Source organism: Alexandromys fortis, unplaced genomic scaffold (genome assembly GCF_014885135.2).
Source record: "Alexandromys fortis isolate MF-2015 unplaced genomic scaffold, M_Fortis_MF-2015_v1.1 scaffold_253, whole genome shotgun sequence".
In the NCBI taxonomy this organism is placed as follows: domain Eukaryota; kingdom Metazoa; phylum Chordata; class Mammalia; order Rodentia; family Cricetidae; genus Alexandromys; species Alexandromys fortis.
The window spans coordinates 806,214-826,685 of record NW_026068124.1 but is presented as its reverse complement, the minus strand read 5'-3'; the positions used below and the strand labels follow the sequence as shown (position 1 = coordinate 826,685).

The window sequence follows — 20,472 nt, the reverse complement described above, 5'->3', positions numbered from 1 at the left end:
ATAGACGCACACAGACGCATAAATAAAAATAAAGTGAACAATTAACTTTTTGTTTAAATGTAACTAGTCAATATGGTTGGGAAGCAAAAGGAAGATAAAGAGGCAGGGCTAGAGAGATGGCTCAGTAATTAAGAGAAACAGGTGTTTTTTCCGAAGATCAGGGTTCAAGTCCTAGCACCCATTTGACAGCTCACAACCATCTGTAACTCCAGTCCTAGGGTATCTGTTGCCCTCTCTTTTGGCACTGCATGCACATGGCAAAACACCCATACACATTAAAATGATAATTATAAAATGGAAAAAAAAATCAGGAGTTCAAGGCCATCCTTGGTTGTACAGCCAAGTCTAAGGGCAGCCTGCGCTGCATGTGTCAAAGGAACCTAGTAAGAGAAATTAAAATAAAAAAGAATTTATCTTAGCAGAGTAAGGTGGTCTACCCTTCCAATTCCAGCAAAAGGAGCAGGAATTTAAAATCACCTGGAGCTACACAGCACGATCTGCCACAAAACACACAACTGGGCCTGGTGCTGCTTCTGTATTCCCAGCACCTGGAGAACGAGCGAGAAGATTTCGGTCTAGTCTGGCCTACGTGGTAAGAGCCTGGATCACAAACACAAACCAAATGCACATAGTAGCACACACTTTTAGTCCTGGCACTTGGGAGGCAGAAGCAGAAAGTTCTGTGTGAGTTCAATCAAGGCCAGCTCTACAAAAGAGTTTCTGCCCAAGCAGGGCTACATAGTGAGACCCTGCCTTGAACAAAACAAGCAAACAAACAAACAAATAGGCAAACATGCCCTCCTCCAATCAACAACAATTCAAAACAAACAAAATTGCAGAATAATAAAAATTCATCCTGTCTTTGCATATATGCAAAGACATGTGTGTGTACAAAGTTTATTTGCAGCACTGTCTGCAAAACAAAAGTCCAAAAATAAACTAAATGTGCCTAAGCTGGAGACTGATTGTAAGTGCACGGTGCGTCTGTATCCTAGACTGTATAATACGATGGTATTCAGATTCCCAAAGGATAATGATATGTGTGCTTAGATTTTTTTCTTAACTCTGAAAGAAGGACTAACAGTGTGGAGAGAACAGTTCCCCTCTCCCCAGTCTGTGTTACAGCTGCACCAGGATGCGCAGCTTCTCCCCAGGTGCTTCCAGATTTCTGGGCTTGGCAGGGTGTGTATGGCAAAGTGTGTCCCTGCAGAGCCTTCCATTGGAACCCTGTAGAGAAAGGGATACTCTTGGGCAGGGGGATGCTGGCTTATTGTCTCGGCAGCTACAGGGTCTCAGCTAACAAACTCTGGCTCCTGCCAAGGGCAGCTCCCGCTGTCTTGCCTGCCAGCTGGGTGCTGCTCTTTGCTCTCTGATTCCCCCCTCCCGTGCGCTCACTGACCCCTGCTGGCTGGGTCACTGTGCCCTGGACTCATCATTCTGAAGTTAGCAATCCTGCTGGGCCTTTCTTGGCATAGCCTAGCGGGGGTGGGGAAGATGTTAGGTTCCTGTGTCCCTTCCCCCCACAAACACATACACCCACACATATGTTCAATGGGTATCTATGTCCTGGAGGAGATCCAGGAAGGGAGAGTGATGGGAGGCTGCAGACTCTGGGGGGATATAAACAGACAAGGGTGTGTGTGTGTGTGTGTGTGTGTGTGTGTGTGTGTATCAAAGAGAGGCAATAATCAGTGTGAGATTGGGAGGGTTGTCCTCAGACTGCCCTCTTGGGCAATCACATGCCAGCAGCTTCATCCACTACCAGCTGGCATATGGGCTTTGGACCACCAAGAAGCCTTCCCATATGGCCCCCAGCTTGGCCACTGAAAATTCCCGGCCACATTCTCTGGCCTTTGTGCTGGCACCAGGCCAACAAAAGTTAGCCTGGGGTATTATTCTCTTGTCCAATTCTCTCTCTCTCTCTCTCTCTCTCTCTCTCTCTCTCTCTCTCTCTCTCTCATGTGTATACTTCATTCCCCAAAGACCACTCTTACGTAGATGTAGAATTCCTGTATGACACAATCACTTCCTTAGCCCGATCTCCAAAATGAGACCCTGAGGAAGAAATACTTGTCTTTCAGATCTATCTCATTAACCCTTCAGCAGTGCTCTCTTCTGTGTCTCTACCTGTGACACACACACTTTTTTTCTTTTTGGGGTCAGACCTCTCCCAGGGCTCTACACAGCAACCCCTCCCACCCTCCTCGCCGCTTGTCACTTGCCCTCTTCTCTGCCAGTTTCCCTTCACAGCTCCCTTTCCCCCCCTTAAACTTTCTAAAGTTCAATTCTGCCTGCTGCTGGCAAAAGAAGTTCCTGAGGCAACACAAAGGAGAGGCCCTCAGCGGGATGTGGGACGCGCCTGCAGTCCCAGCACTGGGGAAGAGAGGTTGGAGGTCAAGGTCACCCGTGCTTACGATGCAGGTCCAGAAAACAAAACAAAAAAAAAAAAAAGAAAAAGAAAAAGGGTTTGCTTGAAATTCAGCTCCGGCTTTTCCTTCAGACCAAGGTGGAAGCTTATGAAGCAAAGGCACAAGCGGGTCCTCCAAGGACAGTGCTTTTGGTGCTAGCAGGGCACCTCTGGTTAGGAAATGGAGGTGGGAATATTGCTGCCTACTTCAGCTAAGCAAGAGACAAAAGCTGGGGTTGTGATCATTTTGGTTGCCTGCTGCAGCAAGGAGGCAAACAGGAGTCACACCCTTTGCACAGCTGCCTCAGGGAGCAGCCCACAGAGCAGCTGGAGGCGAAGGAAACTGTGAAGGGCTGGTTTTCAGGCTGCGCTGGAACCAGTGTGGAGTGAGGGAGAATGGAGGAGGTTTGCAGAACTGATGGACACTTGGCCTCCATTGGGCCATCTCTTCTGGCTCAGGGTTCCATCTCTGCCGGGAGAGAATCTCTAGGGACCCTGATGGATGGGGAAGTAAAGGAAGCAGTTGGAAGACACTTGTGATATAGATGGAGTAACTTAGTCTTTCTGACTATCTTCCTTGAGTCCTCTAGCCCTCTTTTGTCTTTAGATCTGGGCTGGCTTCCTGAGAAGAAATAATATTCTAGAGATTCCAACAAGTACGGAGAAGGTAAACCTGGAGAAAGACAAGCAGGAAAACAGAGAAGTTTTTAGAAGTTAGTTTAAGAAAACGGGGTGGGAGAGAGAGAGAGAGAGAGAGAGAGAGAGAGAGAGAGAGAGAGAGAGAGAGAGAGAGAGAGATCCACCACGAGATGGACCAGAGATAGGGGCAAACGTCCTAAAAAGATGAAACGATGGCTTTCCTCTGTTTGTTCAGCCTTTAAACCCAGATGACAGGGATTAGGGAGCAGCGGTGCCCACGGGCTGCGCTGCCGCCTCCGCTTAGGGAACCTAGAGCAAATACACCCTGATCCTCACATAAAGGACCAATTAACTGTGCGGTCTCCGGAAACAAATCCGCTAACAGGGTGACAAGCCCCTAGACGCCGCCGGGCGGTGTGTTTGCCCAGAGGCCGGCCAGGAGCAAATCAGGGGATTAGGATGGGACAGAATCTGCATGGTGAAAGGTGTTGCAGCCTTCCCAGTTCCAAAGCAAGGTCATGTGCTGTGAAGTTAAATTTCTGTCCTGCTTGGTCTTCTGGTGTGATGGAACCTTAGTGACCCACCAGCAGGAGGCCAAGTCAAAGGTCCCTAGGATCCAGAATCTGAGGATCAGACCAGATTAAGAAGACTGATTCATCCTTAACCAAGAGGGAACGGGTCTAGAAGAATGGCAATGTCTTGTAATTGGCAAATATGGGACTCCATCACACTTCCGGTGCACCCCTTATCTCTCCTGCGGAATGCCTAGCTCTTTCGTACGCCAGCCTACCCCAACCTCGAGATCTGCACAGATTTATCTTTGGTAGATGCGCCAGAGACCCAGTTCAGCACCCCAAGATGACACACTGACAAATCAGCACCTAGGACTCGGGGCGCCATCGACCCCCACTACTTAATTTGTTCATCTGGGTAGAGATGAGGACTCAGAGGCGCTCAACACGCCAGAGTCTGGGCTCCATTGGGGGTAGAGGGGACTGTAGGAGTCTTGGGACAAACTTGCCAGTGGAACTACGCTTTTCTGCTCTTTGGCCTGCTTCCGGTTTTAGCCCACACTCCTCTGCTCTCTCGCGCGCTGCAGAAGCCCCCAATGTTGTCACACAACTTGAAAGCAATCCAAAACTCATCGCAGAACCCTACCCCAAGACGGAAAACCTAGGATTTCTTTCTCCACAGCTAACATTATTTCCAGTTTAGGCAAAGTATGGACACAAACGGTCGAGAGCAAGGATAGTTGGCTGGGACATCTCCAAGGTTCAAAGAACCCTAGAAAAGATAGAACCAGAGCTTTGAATTTTTTGTCCCCCCCCCCCGCGCCACCCACCAAGAGGATGACCAGTTCCAGCAATTCCGCTCTTTTTGACATCCACCCTGTTTATTACACTTTGCTTCCTTTGCCCTTGACTTCTTGGTTCCACCTTTGGTCTCTTCAAATTTTTAAAACAACTTCCTAAAACATGTAAGAACAGAGCGATGCACCATGCTAGTAAGTGCGAGCTGTCTGGTTTTTGGAGTCTCCCCCGATTTTACAGAGTTCTGAGCACCCCGCAGGAATTCTTGACTGGGGCGTCCAAGTCTAGTCGAGTTACGGTGGTATTCCCTGGGCACCTGGCAGCAAACCAGAGAGTTAGGGGGAAGGGCGCCGCGCGCCGAGGCCAGAGGTGGTCCAGCGGTGGAATTCTCTTCCTCCCACTCCCAAGTATCCCAGCGTCCTGCGCTCACGTCTCCAGGCCCCGGGGTTTGTAGGGGACTGGAAGCTGGGACGGAGAACTCAACAGCGTCTGCTCTTCCAATGCCTCAGTTTCTCTGACATCTAAGAAAGTAGACAATTCCTGTTATAAATTTAGAGGGAAGACCAGAGTCTGACAGAGCCTCAGTCCTCGTCTTAGGTACTTGAAGAAGGAAAAGTCTCCCGCCAGGTTCAGAGCAACATTTGATGCAACGGGAGTGGGGCGGGGACTCTAACTCGCGCACTGCCCTGCTAGTGGCCGTTCTGGTGGAAGTGGGGGTACAGAGGGAGGCGGATTAAGCCCTTAATTACGGCGTGATCCGAGTGGCACCTGCTTTCCGCCCGCCCAGCTCCCAGGGGACTCGGACACTGGGGGGTGGAGAGAAGAACCAGCGAAGGAGGACAGCGCGCGCGCGGAGGCACGGCCGGTACCCAGGCACGCTTGCAGGACAGCGGCACCGTGGCTGCCACAGCGTGCAGAGGCTGTGGAGGGGCTTACGGCTCCCGGCCCGTGGGTCCCAGACCCAGGGGCTGGGCTCCGAGCCCCCCGCCGGGGACCCACGCGGGCCGCGCCATGCTGCGCTACCTGCTTAAAACACTTCTGCAGATGAACTTGTTCGCCGACTCGCTGGCGTCAGACATCTCCAACTCCAGCGAGCTGCTCTTCGGCTTCAACTCCTCGCTGGCAGCGCTCAACCCTAGCCTGCTGCCGCCTGAAGAGCCCTCTCTCAATGGTGAGACTGCCCTTGGGGACCTGGGATTTGGGGATTGGGGAGAGAGGGCTGCGTAGAGGGGAAGCCTGAAGCGTTCCTTCCCTTAAGTCCAGAACCCCGGGGCACCTATCAGGGTCTCCTGGGAAGTGTCCCGAAGGTGCATCTGAGTGGGGGTATCTGCCTGTGGTGGAGGGCTTCCGAGTCCCTTTCCGCCCATCTCTTACCCACCACACCCACCCCAGGTGAGAGAACCGGGGTTGGTGATGGGCAAATTCCAAACTATGAAATAGGGCAGAAACAGGGACACAGTCGCTAGCGGGTCAGAGCTGAACCGGCCACTAGACGATCCACCCAAGCAGCAGATGTCACTTCAAGGATCTGCAGTTTTCAAAAAAACTCACTCAGGGTGAGAATGCCTTAATTTTGTAGGTTTTTGCTGCCGAGGGGACGGAGTATGCGATCTTTTCAAGGAAACTTAGAGCTAAGTTTGCATCCCCTATGAGACTCACAGCTGACCCATCCTGGCAGAGCGGCGGCGAGGTCGTTACTGCTAATTACGGTGATTAATAAATAACTTGAGACAGAGCTTCCTCCCTGAGCGCCGCAGGCAGCCAGGAGATAGGCCTGATTGCGCCCCCTGCTGGCCACACCAGGAACTCTCCCTCTGGGAAGCCTCTGCCAAAGTTAAGGAGTCCAGTCTCTCTCTCTCTCTCTCTCTCTCTCTCTCTCTCTCTCTCTCTCTCTCTCTCTCTCTCTCTCTCCCTCTCTCTCTCCCTCTCTCCCTCACTCTCCTCCCTCCCCCCCCCACCGTACTCAGGTGCGGGGGAGGAGCCCCAGAGTCCTATTTGCATGGTCATTAGCTATTCATTACGCGGCTGTCGAGGCGTCTCTGGAGACCAGGAATGACAAGGAAGAAATTCCAGGGAAAGGGAGTCCGCAGCTGCGTCTGCAGGAATTAGGGGGACAGGATGGACCAGAAGGGTGTGGTATGTAGGGAAGGAATTTTAAGAGGGTAGGGATTAGGCTGGGATTCCCCAGTCTCGTCACCTTTGAGTCCCAAGCAGTCATGCAGAGTTATTTTCACTGCTGTCCCAGAGTCAAGTTCCACTCAGAGCTCTGCATCAGCATCTCACTCAAGCTTGAAAAGCCAGTGAGAAATGCAGGTAAGATGTTGTTGATAGCCACTAGGAAAATACAGTCATGGAGAGTGAAGAATATCTCAGTGATCACAAAAGCAAACTTTTGGCAGCAGCGGACCTACATGTACATGAGAGATGTGCCTGGGTGAGGCGGGGTAAATGCTACAGCCCAGGGTCGCATTCAGGTAGAGACTGTAGGAGCCATATTAAAGTGATAGGGAGGAGCTGGTATTCAAAAATGGTAAACTGGTCATATTTATTGATGTACAGTAAACGTATCATACTTACTGGTGTGCTTTGCATCCTTCGTGGGCTTCAGACTCCCACATTACAGGTAAAGAGATGAAATTCGTCGGGCGGTGGTGGCGCACGCCTTTAATCCCAGCACTCGGGAAACAGAGGCAGGTGGATCTCTGTAAGTCTGAGGCCAGCCTGGTCTACAGAGCAAATTCCAGGATTAGCTTCATAGCTACTGAGAAACCCTGTCTCGAAAAACCATTTTTAAAAAAAGAAAGGAAGGAAGGAGGGAAGAGAGACAGAGACAGAGACAGAGAGAGACAGAGACAGAGAGACAGAGAGAGAGAGAAGTGAAATTCAGAGATGCTTAGGTGTTTTTATTTTTTGAGCCCCAGACAAGCCATGTAACCTAGTCAGCCTTTGAACTCCTGATCCAAATGCCTCCACACCCCAAGCACGGGACACCACTGGGCGGAAGTTAGGTAATTTGTCCAAATTTTTACCTCTGAAAGCGTCAGAATCTGAGATTTCAGCTCACAGGATTGCAAAGTCAAAACCTGGGCTCTAGACCAAATGGAGTGTTTCCAAATCAGGACTGGGATGGGACGGAGAAGAGAGACGCGTGAGCAGCAGAGATTCCGTCTGGAAGGCGGAGGACAGAGAATATTATTCTCTTCCATATGTAGGAGAGAAACTGATTTTACCCCAAGCAGTCAAATCAGCTCTATTGGTACAAAGCCTGCAACCGCCATGGCCCAGCTTGCTCTACGCCAGAACTCTTAAAAGGAAGGGCAGGAAACGAAAGCTAATCCCCCACTGGGCTAGGAACCAAGAGGTCCCTAAGGATCCTGGAACAGGGTAGGCGGGGTGGGGGCGAGAGAGAGGCGCAGAACAGATGCGCCCAGCAGTCTCTGGTTATTTAAGGACAGCAGTGTGTGCAAGACTGCAGCGCCCCCTACTGGCAGAACCGGGTTAAAAATCATTTCCAAAAGTCGGACTGAGAGCTTAGTGCCTGGTGTTTAACAATCCTGTGTAGGCGGGAGTGAGGATGGGGACACAAGTGGGGGCATGGAAGTGGGGACATTTGGGTGGAGATGACACCTAGATTCTAAACTGAGGTAGAAGATGAACTAGGTTAGGAGCGGAGGTCTGTCGGTCAAGAGGGAGGCAGGAATAGTATCGACAGATAAACTGATCCAGGAGAGGGAGGATGGACAGGCATTTCTTTCCTGTTTTTTTTTTAAACTGTGCCTTTCAGGAAAAGCCACCCCACTCATATTTTTACTTCCACCACGTTAAATTTCTGCGACGTCACAGTATTTCCGTAAATAAAAAAATACAAACGAGATGATTTAGGGCCTCATGGCATTCAAATTAAGAACCCTTTATAGTCTTACCTCCAGCCCTTAATAAACCTTTCCTTAGATGAAGGAGCCAGGACAATCCGCCTTATCCACTTCCCCTATGGGGCCAGGGATCGCCCGGAGGTTAAAGCAGTGTCTGCTATGGTACAACGTGCATGGTTGCTCGCTGAGCAAGGCTTATATGTGAACCATAAATGTGAATGAAAACCAAACTGCACAGGCTCCTCACCAAGCCATGGCTCGGTCATCCCACTTAGACTTGTCAGGAAAGGAGGCCGGCGTCTAAAGGAGACCCAGAAAGCCTTGCTGTTCCCATTTAGATCTGCCTATCTGAGGGCATTTCAGTCCCAGGCTAACACCCAGGGACGCGGGATGTGAGGTGGGGGGGGGGGCAGGGAAGCGGATGCGGATGGCACTCTAGCAGAGGAGCGTGGGAGATGAGCGAGCCAGAGGGTTCTATTACCCTCCAGAGCCCGTCTTTCCCCCAATTGCCTTGCCTGGGCACTTGAGTCATCTCCTTCTCCAGGGTCAAGAGTTGGGCCGGATGATGCCATGCCACGCATCGTGGAGCAGCCGCCAGATCTGCTGGTTTCCAGGGGCGAGCCGGCCACGCTGCCCTGTCGCGCTGAAGGCCGGCCTCGACCCAACATCGAGTGGTACAAGAACGGGGCGCGCGTGGCCACGGCCCGGGAGGATCCCCGCGCTCACCGCCTGCTGCTGCCCAGCGGCGCCCTCTTCTTTCCCCGCATCGTGCATGGGCGCCGCTCTCGGCCTGACGAGGGTGTCTACACCTGTGTGGCTCGCAATTACCTGGGAGCAGCCGCTAGCAGAAATGCCTCGTTGGAAGTAGCTGGTGAGAGAGTCCGGTTAGCTAATGCTTCTAGAGTCTGGGGCAGGTCGGAAGGGCTACAAAGAGTCGGCCTCGAGGGCCCTTCAGCCCACTCAACATCTTCTAAACACAGAGACCTTTGGTCTCTAAGGCCAAACTCTGACCACGGAGGAGGAAGTGGGATTGCCTTGGCATTTCAGAACTCCAAGTCGACTGTGTCCCATTCTGCTCCGAGACAGTCCTTCCTGTTAGCATCCAGTCACATCACACCACCCTGTTTATTCTTCTGACCTTTCTCTGTACGGCTCCTTCTCTTTTTGCAGTCCTCCGTGATGATTTCCGGCAATCGCCTGGGAACGTGGTGGTGGCAGTGGGGGAGCCCGCAGTAATGGAATGTGTGCCCCCTAAGGGCCACCCAGAGCCTTTGGTGACTTGGAAGAAGGGCAATGCAAAACTTAAGGAAGAGGAAGGAAGGATCACCGTGAGTGTGTGTGTGTGCGCGCGCGCGCGTGCCTATGCATGAGTCTGGGACATGTCTTAAAGGAGAAAGTCTTGAGTTTAGGGGTCTTGAGGCCTGGGAAGAATGTCTTGGTATTGTCCAATGGAAGACAGGGAGGAGCTAAGGTAAGAAAAGTGAAGAGAACTAGACAAGGTGGCGCACGGCACTAATCCCAGCTCTGGGGAGGCAGAGGCAGGCAGATCTCTGAGTTCGAGACCAGTTGGTCTGTGAAGGGAGTTCCAAGACAGCCAGGACTATACAGAGAAAACCTGTCTCAACCCTCCCCCACCCCACTAAAACAAGAGGAGAGAGAAGGCCACAAGGCCCCAGAGAATCCATATCTGACACATGAGTTAGCCTCATTAGTTTTCTTCAGTGGCTTATTATGGGAATCAAATAAATCATATACACACATGTAGACACACATACACACACATTTTCATGGCTGTAAAGGACCGACACTACCCTTGTATTCTCCAGATACGTGGAGGCAAGCTGATGATGTCACACACGTTCAAGAGTGATGCGGGGATGTACATGTGTGTGGCCTCCAACATGGCTGGAGAGCGAGAAAGTGGGACAGCTGAACTTGTGGTACTGGGTAGGCACTGGGCACTTCAGACGTAGGGGGAGGGGGGAGCCCAGGAAGCAAGTAGTAGCTGGGCAGAACCCCTGACAGTTCAATGGCTCCCACTCTGTAGAGCGCCCCTCATTTCTGCGTAAACCAGTAAACCAGGTCGTCCTGGTGGAGGCCCCTGTGAATTTCCTGTGTGAGGTGCAGGGAGACCCCCAGCCCAGCCTCCGCTGGCGCAAGGATGATGGTGAACTGCCCACTGGCAGGTGAGAAGCCCCTTCCTTATGACAGCGGGGGGACTCAAAGAGCCCCAGATCCTACCTGGCCCTGGCACCAAGAAACATATTTACTAGAGCTAGCAGTCCCTGCCCGAACTTATTCCACAGAGTTTAGCGGTCCCTGCCCAAATTTATTCCACATAGTGGGGATTATCTTGTGTACCCCTTGAGTCCTGTCTTGCCTTCCTTGACCCCGGTGTTTGTCCTGAGGGAGAGAGAAGGGGTTTGTAGCTGTGGCCAACCCGGCTTGGGGTGGGGAGTGGAACAGGTATGAGATCCGGAGTGACCACAGCCTTTGGATTGGCCGAGTGAGTGCTGAAGACGAGGGGACTTACACCTGTGTGGCAGAGAACAGTGTGGGCCGCGTGGAGGCATCTGGCTCTCTCAGTGTTCACGGTGAGGGGTCCTCCTGGGACAGCTTGCAGGGGCAATATGGTGGGTGTTGGAGGAGAATGGAGAAAAAGGGCAGGAGAATCACTTGAGATTTCTGGAGGGAGGGAGACAACGAACGCCTGCTCTACCAAGCCAGTTTTGGACTTGGTACCACTGAGTCCCTGCTCCTTTTTCTTTCTCTCCTTCCCAGTCCCACCCCAGTTTGTGATTCAGCCCCAGGACCAGATAGTAGCCCCTGGAGAAAATGTGTCTTTCCGATGTGAGACCAAAGGAAACCCCCCACCTGCCATTTTCTGGCAGAAGGAAGGGAGCCAAGTAGGTAACCCTCTCAACCATTTTTTTTTCTCTCTCTGGATCTTTTTACCCCTTGACTTTCTGTAAACTCCTCTCTCAGCTTCCTATCCCAGAAGAAACTCTTGCAGGTTAGTTGGAGGAGGAAATAAAACGATGGAGATAAAAAAGCCCAGAGCATTTGGACACTTGAAAAGTCCAATGATAACACAACGATGTGTTAGAGGATGCAGAGCTGACCTGAGTGGCAATTTCTGAGCGAATCTTTCTGTTCTGATCAATGCTGTCTTGAGTGTAGAAATCCAGCCAGGTTTCTCTTCTCCCAGACCCTATGGGCCTTGGCTTTTGGACATGAAAATTGCTCTGGAAACCAAGTATTGAAGGAATTAAAGCTGTTTAGAGTAGATTAAGTGCTCTGTCCATTGCTCTACTTATAGCTCCTTCCAGCAGGGGGAGCTCACAGCCATCTCCTGTCTACCTAGTGAACAAATCCAGATCACACTACTGAAGTTACAGCCTAAGTGATTTTTTCTAAGGGAAGAGAGGAACTATGACACAGGGTCCGTGTAGTAAAACTGATTATCCACACACTAAAGGAAAGCAGCAGAATTTTTGTCCCAAATTAATGGCCACCATTTTTCAACATCTCCAGTTCTTGTGACGGCTGCATTTTAATTAGGTCCTCATGGGGATGAGAACGGTGGTGGTAGGAAGAGTGTTGGTTGGGTCCACAGGCCGCGCAAAGATGGGGAACAGACCACCAAAGTCTCATAAACCAGGAGCAACTTTATTCCAGGAAAAAGAAAAAAAATCTTCATGGGCACAAAAAGCTTATCAGCTAGCTGAGACTACAGCCAGAAATGGGGCTTCTGTAGCTGTGGCAATGGGCTGTTTCCGAACTCCCTTTTTATAGCAAGAAGCAAGCATTAGGCATGAACTAAAGAATTTTTACAATCTCAAGACAAAACTCAGATATGAATTGCTTTTTTTTTACAACTTTCCTTAACAGGGTTTTTCAGTTAAACTAGTGTTTGTATTTAGCCCATTGTTTCTCTCTGGCACTTTCTGAGGGTGCTTATCAAAGCCCTACACTCCCCTGACACTGCCAGTTGCTGGCTATGAGTGGCTAGGGTGGGAGGGTATCTAAAAGCTGACTCTCTGTTTGCAGAGAGACTCTCAGTTTGCAGAGAGACTCTCAGTTTGCAGAGGGCTGATTCAGCCTTGCAGACAGAGCTATGGGTTGTAAAGCAGAGTAACCCACTGTTAATAGTTAATCCTCAAGCTACTGAGAAAGCTGCTGACAGTCTGCTCTCATTCTCCTAGGCTTACAACTTTATATTTCTTTATTTCTACACTCTTATTTCTGGAACCTACATTTCTATATTCTTATTCTTGGACTCTTCAGGAGGAGGTTAGTCAGAGCCTCTGCCTAGTCTGTTTGTCCTTTCCATGTGTCCATCTGAAGTAAAATGTGAAGCCGGGAAATATTTAACATTTATCACAGTGTTTTATAAAACTCTCATATGATTCCTTCATTTTAGCCACTAAGTTTGAACCTTAAGCTTTGAGAGTCACATTTGGGGAAACTGGGTCCCATAAAGACATAAGGACCAGAAGTTTTATTTTAGTTGTTGTTGATTAGTTGGTTCATTTTTTAAATTTTATTTTTCAAGATGTATTTTATGTAGATTGGTGTTTTGCCTGCATGTATGTCTGTGTGAGGGTACCGTGTTCCCTATGTAACATATCCCCTAGTACTGGAGTTACAGACAGTTGTGAGCTACCATGCAGGGGCTGAAAACTGAATCCTGGTCCTCTAGAAGAGCAGCCAGTGTTCTTACCCACTGAGTCATCTCCCTAGCCCCCAAGTGGTTTGTTTTTCAGAGTTAAGGCTGGTCTCTAACTTGTGATTCTCCTGCCTTATCTCAGGGCTTAGTTCCTTAGAGTTTCTTAACCAGTAAGTCACAGAGCTGGGACATGGACCCCAAGATCTTCTAATAAATGTCCATCATTCTTGTGAGTTGGCCTAACCAGATTGGCCAGGGTAAGGCCAATGGTGAGAGGCAGAGTGCACACTAAAACCTTAGGGCTTTTCTCAGAAGAAGCAGGGCTCTCCCAGCAGCCCTTTCCTTATCTTACTTCCTTGCTCTGTCCCAGGTTCTGCTTTTCCCTAGCCAATCACTGCAGCCCATGGGACGCCTCTCAGTCTCTCCAAGAGGCCAGCTCAACATCACTGAAGTACAGATGGGGGATGCTGGCTACTATGTGTGCCAGGCTGTCAGTGTGGCTGGTAGCATCCTGGCCAAGGCCATGTTAGAGATAAGAGGAGGTATGTATCCATGGAGAAAGGGGTGGACTCATGGTCTGCAAAGACATTGTTTAAAGAGATCTATTTCTCTTGGATGATGATCAATGTGTCTAAAAGGAAACTGACATGTTCCTGAGGGATGTCCTTGATGTTTGGAGACTAGCAGCAGAAGGGTCCTAGGCAGAGACTAGAAATGATTACTGAAGTCCTCTTGGGTAACAAGGAGGGAAGGATGAGATGATGAAACAGATAAGGCAGAAAGAAAAAAAAATCCGTGACCCAAGTTCTTCCTCTCTCAGCTTCCATGGATGGGCTGCCTCCCATCATCCTCCAGGGGCCAGCCAACCTGACGCTGGTACTTGGCTCTTCTGTGTGGCTGCCATGCAGAGTGACCGGAAACCCTCAGCCCAGTGTCCAATGGAAGAAGGATGAGAGGTGGCTGCAGAGGGATGACTCCCAGTTCAACTTAATGGACAACGGCACTCTATACATCGCCAGTGTACAGGTGAGTGTCACCCCTAGGGCCCTTGTAACCAAGAACAGCTATCTGGTCCACATTCCAACTCTACTAAGTACCAACTAGGCACCTAATCCATTTCTACCTCTCTGCTCTCTCAGACTTCCTAAAGTATCCAGCATTTTCCTCTTCCTTCTGTAACCTGCCTCTCCACCCCTTCATCTTACCTTGTTCCACTCCCAGTGGGCCAGCACTCTACCTTCTTCTACAGGAGATGGACATGGGTTTCTACAGCTGTGTGGCCAAGAGTTCCATAGGGGAGGCCACATGGACTAGCTGGCTTAGGAAGCGAGGTAAGTTCATCCATCAGTCTCCAGAGTTGCCCGTAGCTTTCTCCAAATTTGCTTTAAAAAATTAGTCAATGTCTCCCAAGTCATTATCTTCCAAATGCTATAACCATGTTGGTGGGGATGATGATGGACGGAAGTGAGTCTGGGTCAATACACTATGATATCTCATAACCATTACCACCATCAGAGCGCCATAGCTTCTCTAGGAAGGAGGCAGGTTACACTCCCTTCCCCCCTCTGTCTAGCTGATGATAATTTATCACTGCAGAAGATTGGGGAGCATCACCACGTCCTACAACAGAACCCAATAACCCTCCAGGGCCTCCCTCTCAGCCAGTAGTCACAGAGGTAACCAAAAACAGCATCACTTTGACCTGGAAGCCCAATCCACAGTCTGGGGCCGCAGCTACCTCTTATGTGATAGAGGCCTTCAGGTATGAAGACAATTTTATGTGTCGGTGTATGTATGTTTGCAAGTGTACATGCACATACGTGCACATAGAGGTTACAGCATAGTGTCAAGTGACCTTCCCCAAAGTCTGTGAGACAAAGTGTTTCTCTGAACTTGGGGACCACTACTTGGTTAGACAGGTTGACCAGTCGTCTCTGGAGACCTGCCTATCTCTGTCCTCCTCCCCCAACAAATGCTAACATTACAGATGCATGCTATCACACCTGGGTATTAGGTGGATGCATGGGATCCGAACTCGGGTCTTCATGCTTACTCTGTGGGCACTTTACCAACTGAGCCTTCTCTTCAGACCCATGGAGACAATTTTGAATGCAAATCTCAAAACTTAAAAAGAGGGACCTATGTCCTTAGGGTCTCTGCTATCTCGGGAGAATGATTCTCTATTTCCCTCTCCCAAGGTAGTGGGGTTCCATGGAGAATGGGTGAGATCAAGTGGACAAGTTGGGGGTTCCTGGCTTAGACAGTGCTGTCATTTCATTCCTGTTGCAGCCAAGCAGCTGGCAACACATGGCGGACAGTGGCAGATGGGGTGCAGCTGGAAACACATACCGTCAGTGGTCTGCAACCCAACACCATCTACCTGTTCCTAGTGCGAGCTGTGGGAGCCTGGGGCCTCAGTGAACCCAGCCCTGTCTCTGAGCCTGTCCAAACCCAGGGTAAGGCCAAAGGCCTTATGGGTGTGGGCATGACATGAGTAACATCAAAGAGTACCACCCCCGCCCCAGCCAAACCACAGAATGGTGGCCTTTCACAGGATTCCCTTTTGATATACTAGGTCTATACTGATGGCCCAGACTACAACAGGAAGTCATGTTGCTCTATCATAGAGGGCCCAAGAAAGACAAGAGGGAAAGATGAAGGAGTGTGCTAGTCATTCATCTCAGTAGCTCTCTCACCGTTGAGCCTCTTAGCCATATGTAGTACTAAAGATTGTTAAGACTAAAAAGGACTTGGGAGAATCAAGTGCATATTAGAGACAGGGAGTTGAGCTGGGGGTGGTGGCACATGCACGCTTTTCTTTTTTTCTTTCTTTCTTTTTTTTTTTTGGTTTTTCGAGACAGGGTTTCTCTACAGCTTTGGAGCCTGACCTGGAACTAGCTCTGTAGACCAGGCTGGTCTCGAACTCACAGAGATCCGCCTGCCTCTGCCTCCCGAGTGCTGGGATTAAAGGCTTGCGCCACCAACGCCCGGCACATGCACTCTTTTCATTCCAGCACTTGGGAGGCAAAGGCAGGTGGATCTCTATGAATTCAAGGCTAGCCTGGTCTACAGAGTGAGTCCCAGGACATCTAGGACTATTAGACAGAGAAACCCTGGCTCAATAAATAAGAAAGCAAGCAAGCTGAAAACAGAATGCACAGAAAAAGCCATTCCCATTACAGATTTTCTCTGTGAGATTCCCGTGACCTCGCTGTGCTGTGCTGCATTGCAATGAGGGATACAATCTGTGAGCCAGGCAGAGACAGACTGTAAACACAGCCATAGTACTTGGGTCTGGTGTCCCCTGCTGACTGGGCTCTTTGGTCAGCAGACAGCAGTCTATCTAGGCCAGTGGAGGACCCATGGAGAGGCCAGCGAGGACTAGCTGAAGTGACCGTGAGAACGCAGGAGCCCATCGTCCTTGGGCCAGGAACGCTGCAGGTGTCCTGGACTGTGAGTATGGCATAGCCATATGGTTAAAGACGGGGAGTTTGATGGGGGATATGAGGGCATCTGAGAAGGGGTGAGGGAGAGCAGGAGCTTAGTGGTTGGGGAAGGCAGGAGTGGAGTAGGGCCTCCTCTGACCCTGGGACCCACTTCGTCCTGTCTCCTATAGGTGGATGGCCCAGTTCAGCTGGTGCAAGGTTTCCGTGTGTCTTGGAGAATTGCAGGCCTTGACCAGGGAAGCTGGACAGTGCTGGACCTACAGACCCCACACAAGCAAAGCACGGTGCTAAGAGGACTCCCCCCAGGGATGCAGATCCAGATCAAAGTGCAAGTTCAAGGCCAGGAGGGGCTGGGGGCTGAAAGCCCTGTCGTGACCAGCAGCATTCCTGAGGAGGGTAAGGAAGGCTTCAGAGTGATGAATGGAAGGATGTGTATAGTGATGTTGAGAAGAGGGGGAGGGGGGAAGACTCGAACATCAGGTATCTGGGTGGGAAGGGAGGGTGCCCCTCTGTTCCCTCATGGAAGAGCAGGGAGAGTGAAGCTGGGGGCAGCTTGCAATGATTGTCTGTGTCCTTCTTCTTACCATGCTCCACCCTGGGCTAGCCCCCAGTGGCCCCCCTCGGGGAGTGGCTGTGGCCTTGGGGGGTAATGGCAACAGCAGTATCACTGTATCCTGGGAGCCTCCACTTCCCTCCCAGCAAAACGGGGTCATCATTGAATACCAGGTACAAGGTTTGACTGGAGATTGGGTGAGAGGGACGGGGACTGAGGATGTGGGTGCAGGAAGTGAGACTTGGGGCTTAAAATGATGATGGAGGGAGCCTAGGGCTGACTTCGGGTTTGGGAAAAAGGAAAAGGGTTCCCAGCATTGTCTCCAGCCAGGGCTGAGTTTCCCCTAACTGGAACCTCAAGTTTCTCCATGGAGCTTAAACCCAACTCCTGATAACACTCATATCTGGGTCTCCCTAGATCTGGTGCCTGGGTAACGAAAGTCGCTTCCACCTCAATCGATCTGCAGCAGGCTGGGCACGCTCCATCATGCTCCAGGGACTGCTACCGGGCCTGCTCTATCGAACCCTGGTGGCAGCAGTTACCAGCGCTGGTGTGGGTGTGGCCAGTGCCCCAGTGCTGGTGCAGCTGCGTGAGTCCCGTTGTGGGCACGGGAGAGCAGGGGTGGGGTGGGGGTGGGGCTGGAGTGGCAGAGCGTTCCTTTAAATTCAACAGCCGGGAGGCAGAGACAGGCGGATCTCTGTGAATTCGAGGCCAGCCTGGTCTTCATAGCGAGCTCCAGGCCAGTCAAGGATACATAGTGAGATCCTGTCTCCAAATAAATAAATAAAATTAAACAATAAAAAACTAAAAGTGATAAAAAAAATAATTTGGGGGAATACTGGGGTAGTTGGGCTTACAGGTCCGGAATGGCGCCTTCCTATCCTCTGGGTTTCGGGCTTGTCTCCTTTCATCTTTCTGACCCCCACAGCATCCCCTCCGGCAGCAGAACCCGGGCCCGAGATCAGCGAGGGGTTGGCAGAACGGCTGGCTAGGGTGCTGCGGGAGCCCGCCTTCCTGGCTGGCAGCAGCGCGGCCTGTGGAGCGCTGCTGCTCGGATTCTGCACGGCCCTCTACCGGCGCCAGAAGCAGCGCAAAGAGCTCAGTCACTACACCGGTGAGAGCTACCCCTCTGGGCACCACGAGCCTGCGTGGGAGGGGCCTCACGGGAGGACAGGGCCTCAAGAGGAGGCGCCACGGGGAGCACAAAGCCCTGGGGTAGGGAGCGCGGAGCAGGTTTGAAAGGGAGGGGCCAGAAGGGAAAGGAACCCAGTTTGTTAGATTTAACAATGGGGCGCAGGCTTTGCTGCTCAACATCAGTAAACGAGAAAGTTTGAGTCGGAGGTGGGCGGGGCCTGATCAGGGGGTTGGGACCCCTTAATGGCTAGACTGGCCAGCTCCAAGATCTACTCCTTAATAAAAGCAATCTCTGGAGAGATGACAACAATCTCCAAGGTCAAAGATTTTCAGTTTTGGCTACATGTAGGAATCACTTGGGAAAACTTTGGGGAAAAAATGTGAGCTTGAAGTCGGATGTGGCACCCAGGAAGCGGGGTTGGCAGAGGCAGGAGGATCAGGAGTTCAAGTAGTGTTCCAGGACAGTCTGGGCTACATAAGATCTGTCTCAAAAGGAAAAAGAGAGAGATAACTGAGTTCCATTCCAAGAAATTAGTATTAAATTGCTTCAATGTGCGACATGAATAGATTTGGGACCAGGACCAAGGAGTGGACCAACATCTGGGGCTTCTAACCACTGACCTCATTTCCTTCTTTTTTTTTTTTTTTTCCTACGGGTTCCTTTTCGGAAGCCTCCTTTGCCTACACGCCTGCAGGTAAGCAGCTCTACTCTCTGGGGTTCGGAACCCTAGTACCAGCTTTTCTCTTACCACTTTCCCCCTTCGTCTTCCCCAGTGTCCTTTCCACACTCAGATGGTCTTTCTGGAGCCAGTTCGAGGTAATTTTTGTGACCCTTCTAATGATAACTGTTTCTCCAGAGAGAATGCCCCTTCCACTCCAGGCCTGACCACCTCCCCGTGTTCAGCCTCTCCCAGTTCCTGCCCCAACCATCATTTCTGTCCCGTAACTCTTGACTCCTGCCACTTTCTTCCCTCCGCTGGCCTCTTTTGGCTCCCCATTCCCAATATTCACCTGCTCCCCTCAGGCCTCCCATGGGCCTTGGCCCTGCTGCCTACCCATGGCTGGCAGACTCCTGGCCCCATCCATCACGAAGTCCCTCAGCTCAGGAACCCCGGGGAGGCTGCTGCCCCAGCAATCCTGACCCAGATGATAGATACTACAATGGTGAGAAGCTCTAATCCCTTAAGGGCACACTTACCCCATCCCCCATGACCCAGCCCTCCCCCACTTCTTGCTCTGTCAGCCTCCTGAGGCAAACTGTAGGGATCTGAGGAACCTTGGTCTTCCTGAGGTTGCTTAGTCCTTGGAGGACTGGGGAATGGACCTTGGGCCCACAGGACATAGAGTCATAGAATAGCTATCAAATGTCCATCTTTGCCCTGATTGGACAAGTCAGATTTGGGTTGGGGGAGGAAGCTGATTCCATGGAATCTCCTGCCTTCCATTATCTTTTGTCCCTATGTTTGTGTGTCTGCCTCCTTCCCTGGGCCTTCCTCTTTCTCCTCCTCAGAAGCAGGAATCTCACTGTATTTGGCTCAGACCGCCCGGGGTGCCAGTGCCCCTGGCGAGGGTCCTGTCTACAGCACCATTGACCCTGTAGGGGAAGAGCTGCAGACCTTCCATGGAGGGTTCCCTCAACATTCTTCTGGGGACCCAAGCACCTGGAGCCAGTATGCTCCTCCCGAGTGGAGTGAGGGGGACAGTGGTATGACCTCAATTCTCAACCTCCCCATTTTAGTCCTCTCCACAATATCTTCTGTCCTGTGGCATCTGACCTGTCCCTTCCTTTGACATATTGCCTCATCTCTGGCTCTTTCCTGCATGCTCCTGGTGTGCCCTTATCTCCTCTCCTCAGGAGCTAGGGGAGGCAAGGTGAAGCTTCCGGGCAAACCTGTACAGATGCCCTCTTTGAGCTGGCCAGAAGCCTTGCCACCACCTCCCCCTTCCTGTGAACTGAGCTGTCCAGATGGGCCTGAGGAGGAGCTGAAGGGCAGGTAATGATACTGCCAACAGCAGATGTCCCTCGTCTATAGCTAAGCCCAGCCCAGAACTTCCTAGAGCAGGCAGTGGGCAAAAAGATACTGGGGGTCGGCCGGGGGGAGTGGGGAGAGTGTGAAGCTACTCACCCTTCCCTTTTCATCTGCCTTTTCTACCCCAGTTCAGATCCGGAAGAGTGGTGCCCACCAGTGCCTGAGAAAAACCACCTGATTGAGTCCAACTCCAGTGGCGCATGCCTGGTGGCGCCATCCCAAGGGGAAACTCCCTCCCCTACCTCTTCTTATGGGCAGCAGTCCACAGCCACTCTTACCCCTTCACCTCCTGATCCTCCCCAACCCCCTACTGATATTCCCCATCTCCACCAGATGCCCAGGTAAGGTGGTGTAGAATTCCCTGCATATTATAGATCCTCAATGTGTGTGTGTGTGTGTGTGTGTATATATA

The 20,472-nt window shown here is 51.1% G+C and overlaps 1 protein-coding gene across 7 annotated transcripts in view; it reads left to right on the top strand.

The window, feature by feature from the left end:
- Positions 1–4,619: 4,619 nt before the first annotated feature.
- The window catches only part of Robo3 (roundabout guidance receptor 3), an 18,842-nt gene continuing 2,989 nt past the window's right edge, over positions 4,620–20,472 (top strand). The window contains exons 1-24 of one of the 7 annotated variants that reach the window (XM_050125677.1): positions 4,620–4,953; positions 5,144–5,527; positions 8,773–9,099; positions 9,399–9,556; positions 10,055–10,175; positions 10,276–10,414; positions 10,695–10,822; positions 11,010–11,134; positions 13,268–13,439; positions 13,718–13,923; positions 14,147–14,228; positions 14,494–14,659; positions 15,187–15,353; positions 16,226–16,350; positions 16,514–16,739; positions 16,948–17,069; positions 17,314–17,485; positions 17,825–18,010; positions 18,702–18,725; positions 18,805–18,847; positions 19,055–19,194; positions 19,541–19,735; positions 19,886–20,024; positions 20,189–20,401. In XM_050125677.1, the coding sequence (XP_049981634.1) occupies positions 5,368–5,527; positions 8,773–9,099; positions 9,399–9,556; positions 10,055–10,175; positions 10,276–10,414; positions 10,695–10,822; positions 11,010–11,134; positions 13,268–13,439; positions 13,718–13,923; positions 14,147–14,228; positions 14,494–14,659; positions 15,187–15,353; positions 16,226–16,350; positions 16,514–16,739; positions 16,948–17,069; positions 17,314–17,485; positions 17,825–18,010; positions 18,702–18,725; positions 18,805–18,847; positions 19,055–19,194; positions 19,541–19,735; positions 19,886–20,024; positions 20,189–20,401 (3,536 nt within the window). In that variant the 5' untranslated portion in view covers positions 4,620–4,953; positions 5,144–5,367. Of the gene's footprint in view, positions 5,528–8,772; positions 9,100–9,398; positions 9,557–10,054; positions 10,176–10,275; positions 10,415–10,694; positions 10,823–11,009; positions 11,135–13,267; positions 13,440–13,717; positions 13,924–14,146; positions 14,229–14,493; positions 14,660–15,186; positions 15,354–16,225; positions 16,351–16,513; positions 16,740–16,947; positions 17,070–17,313; positions 17,486–17,824; positions 18,011–18,701; positions 18,726–18,804; positions 18,848–19,054; positions 19,195–19,540; positions 19,736–19,885; positions 20,025–20,188; positions 20,402–20,472 lie in introns of all 7 variants that reach the window. The other 6 variants (XM_050125682.1, XM_050125676.1, XM_050125678.1 and 3 more) reach the window with 6 other exon arrangements.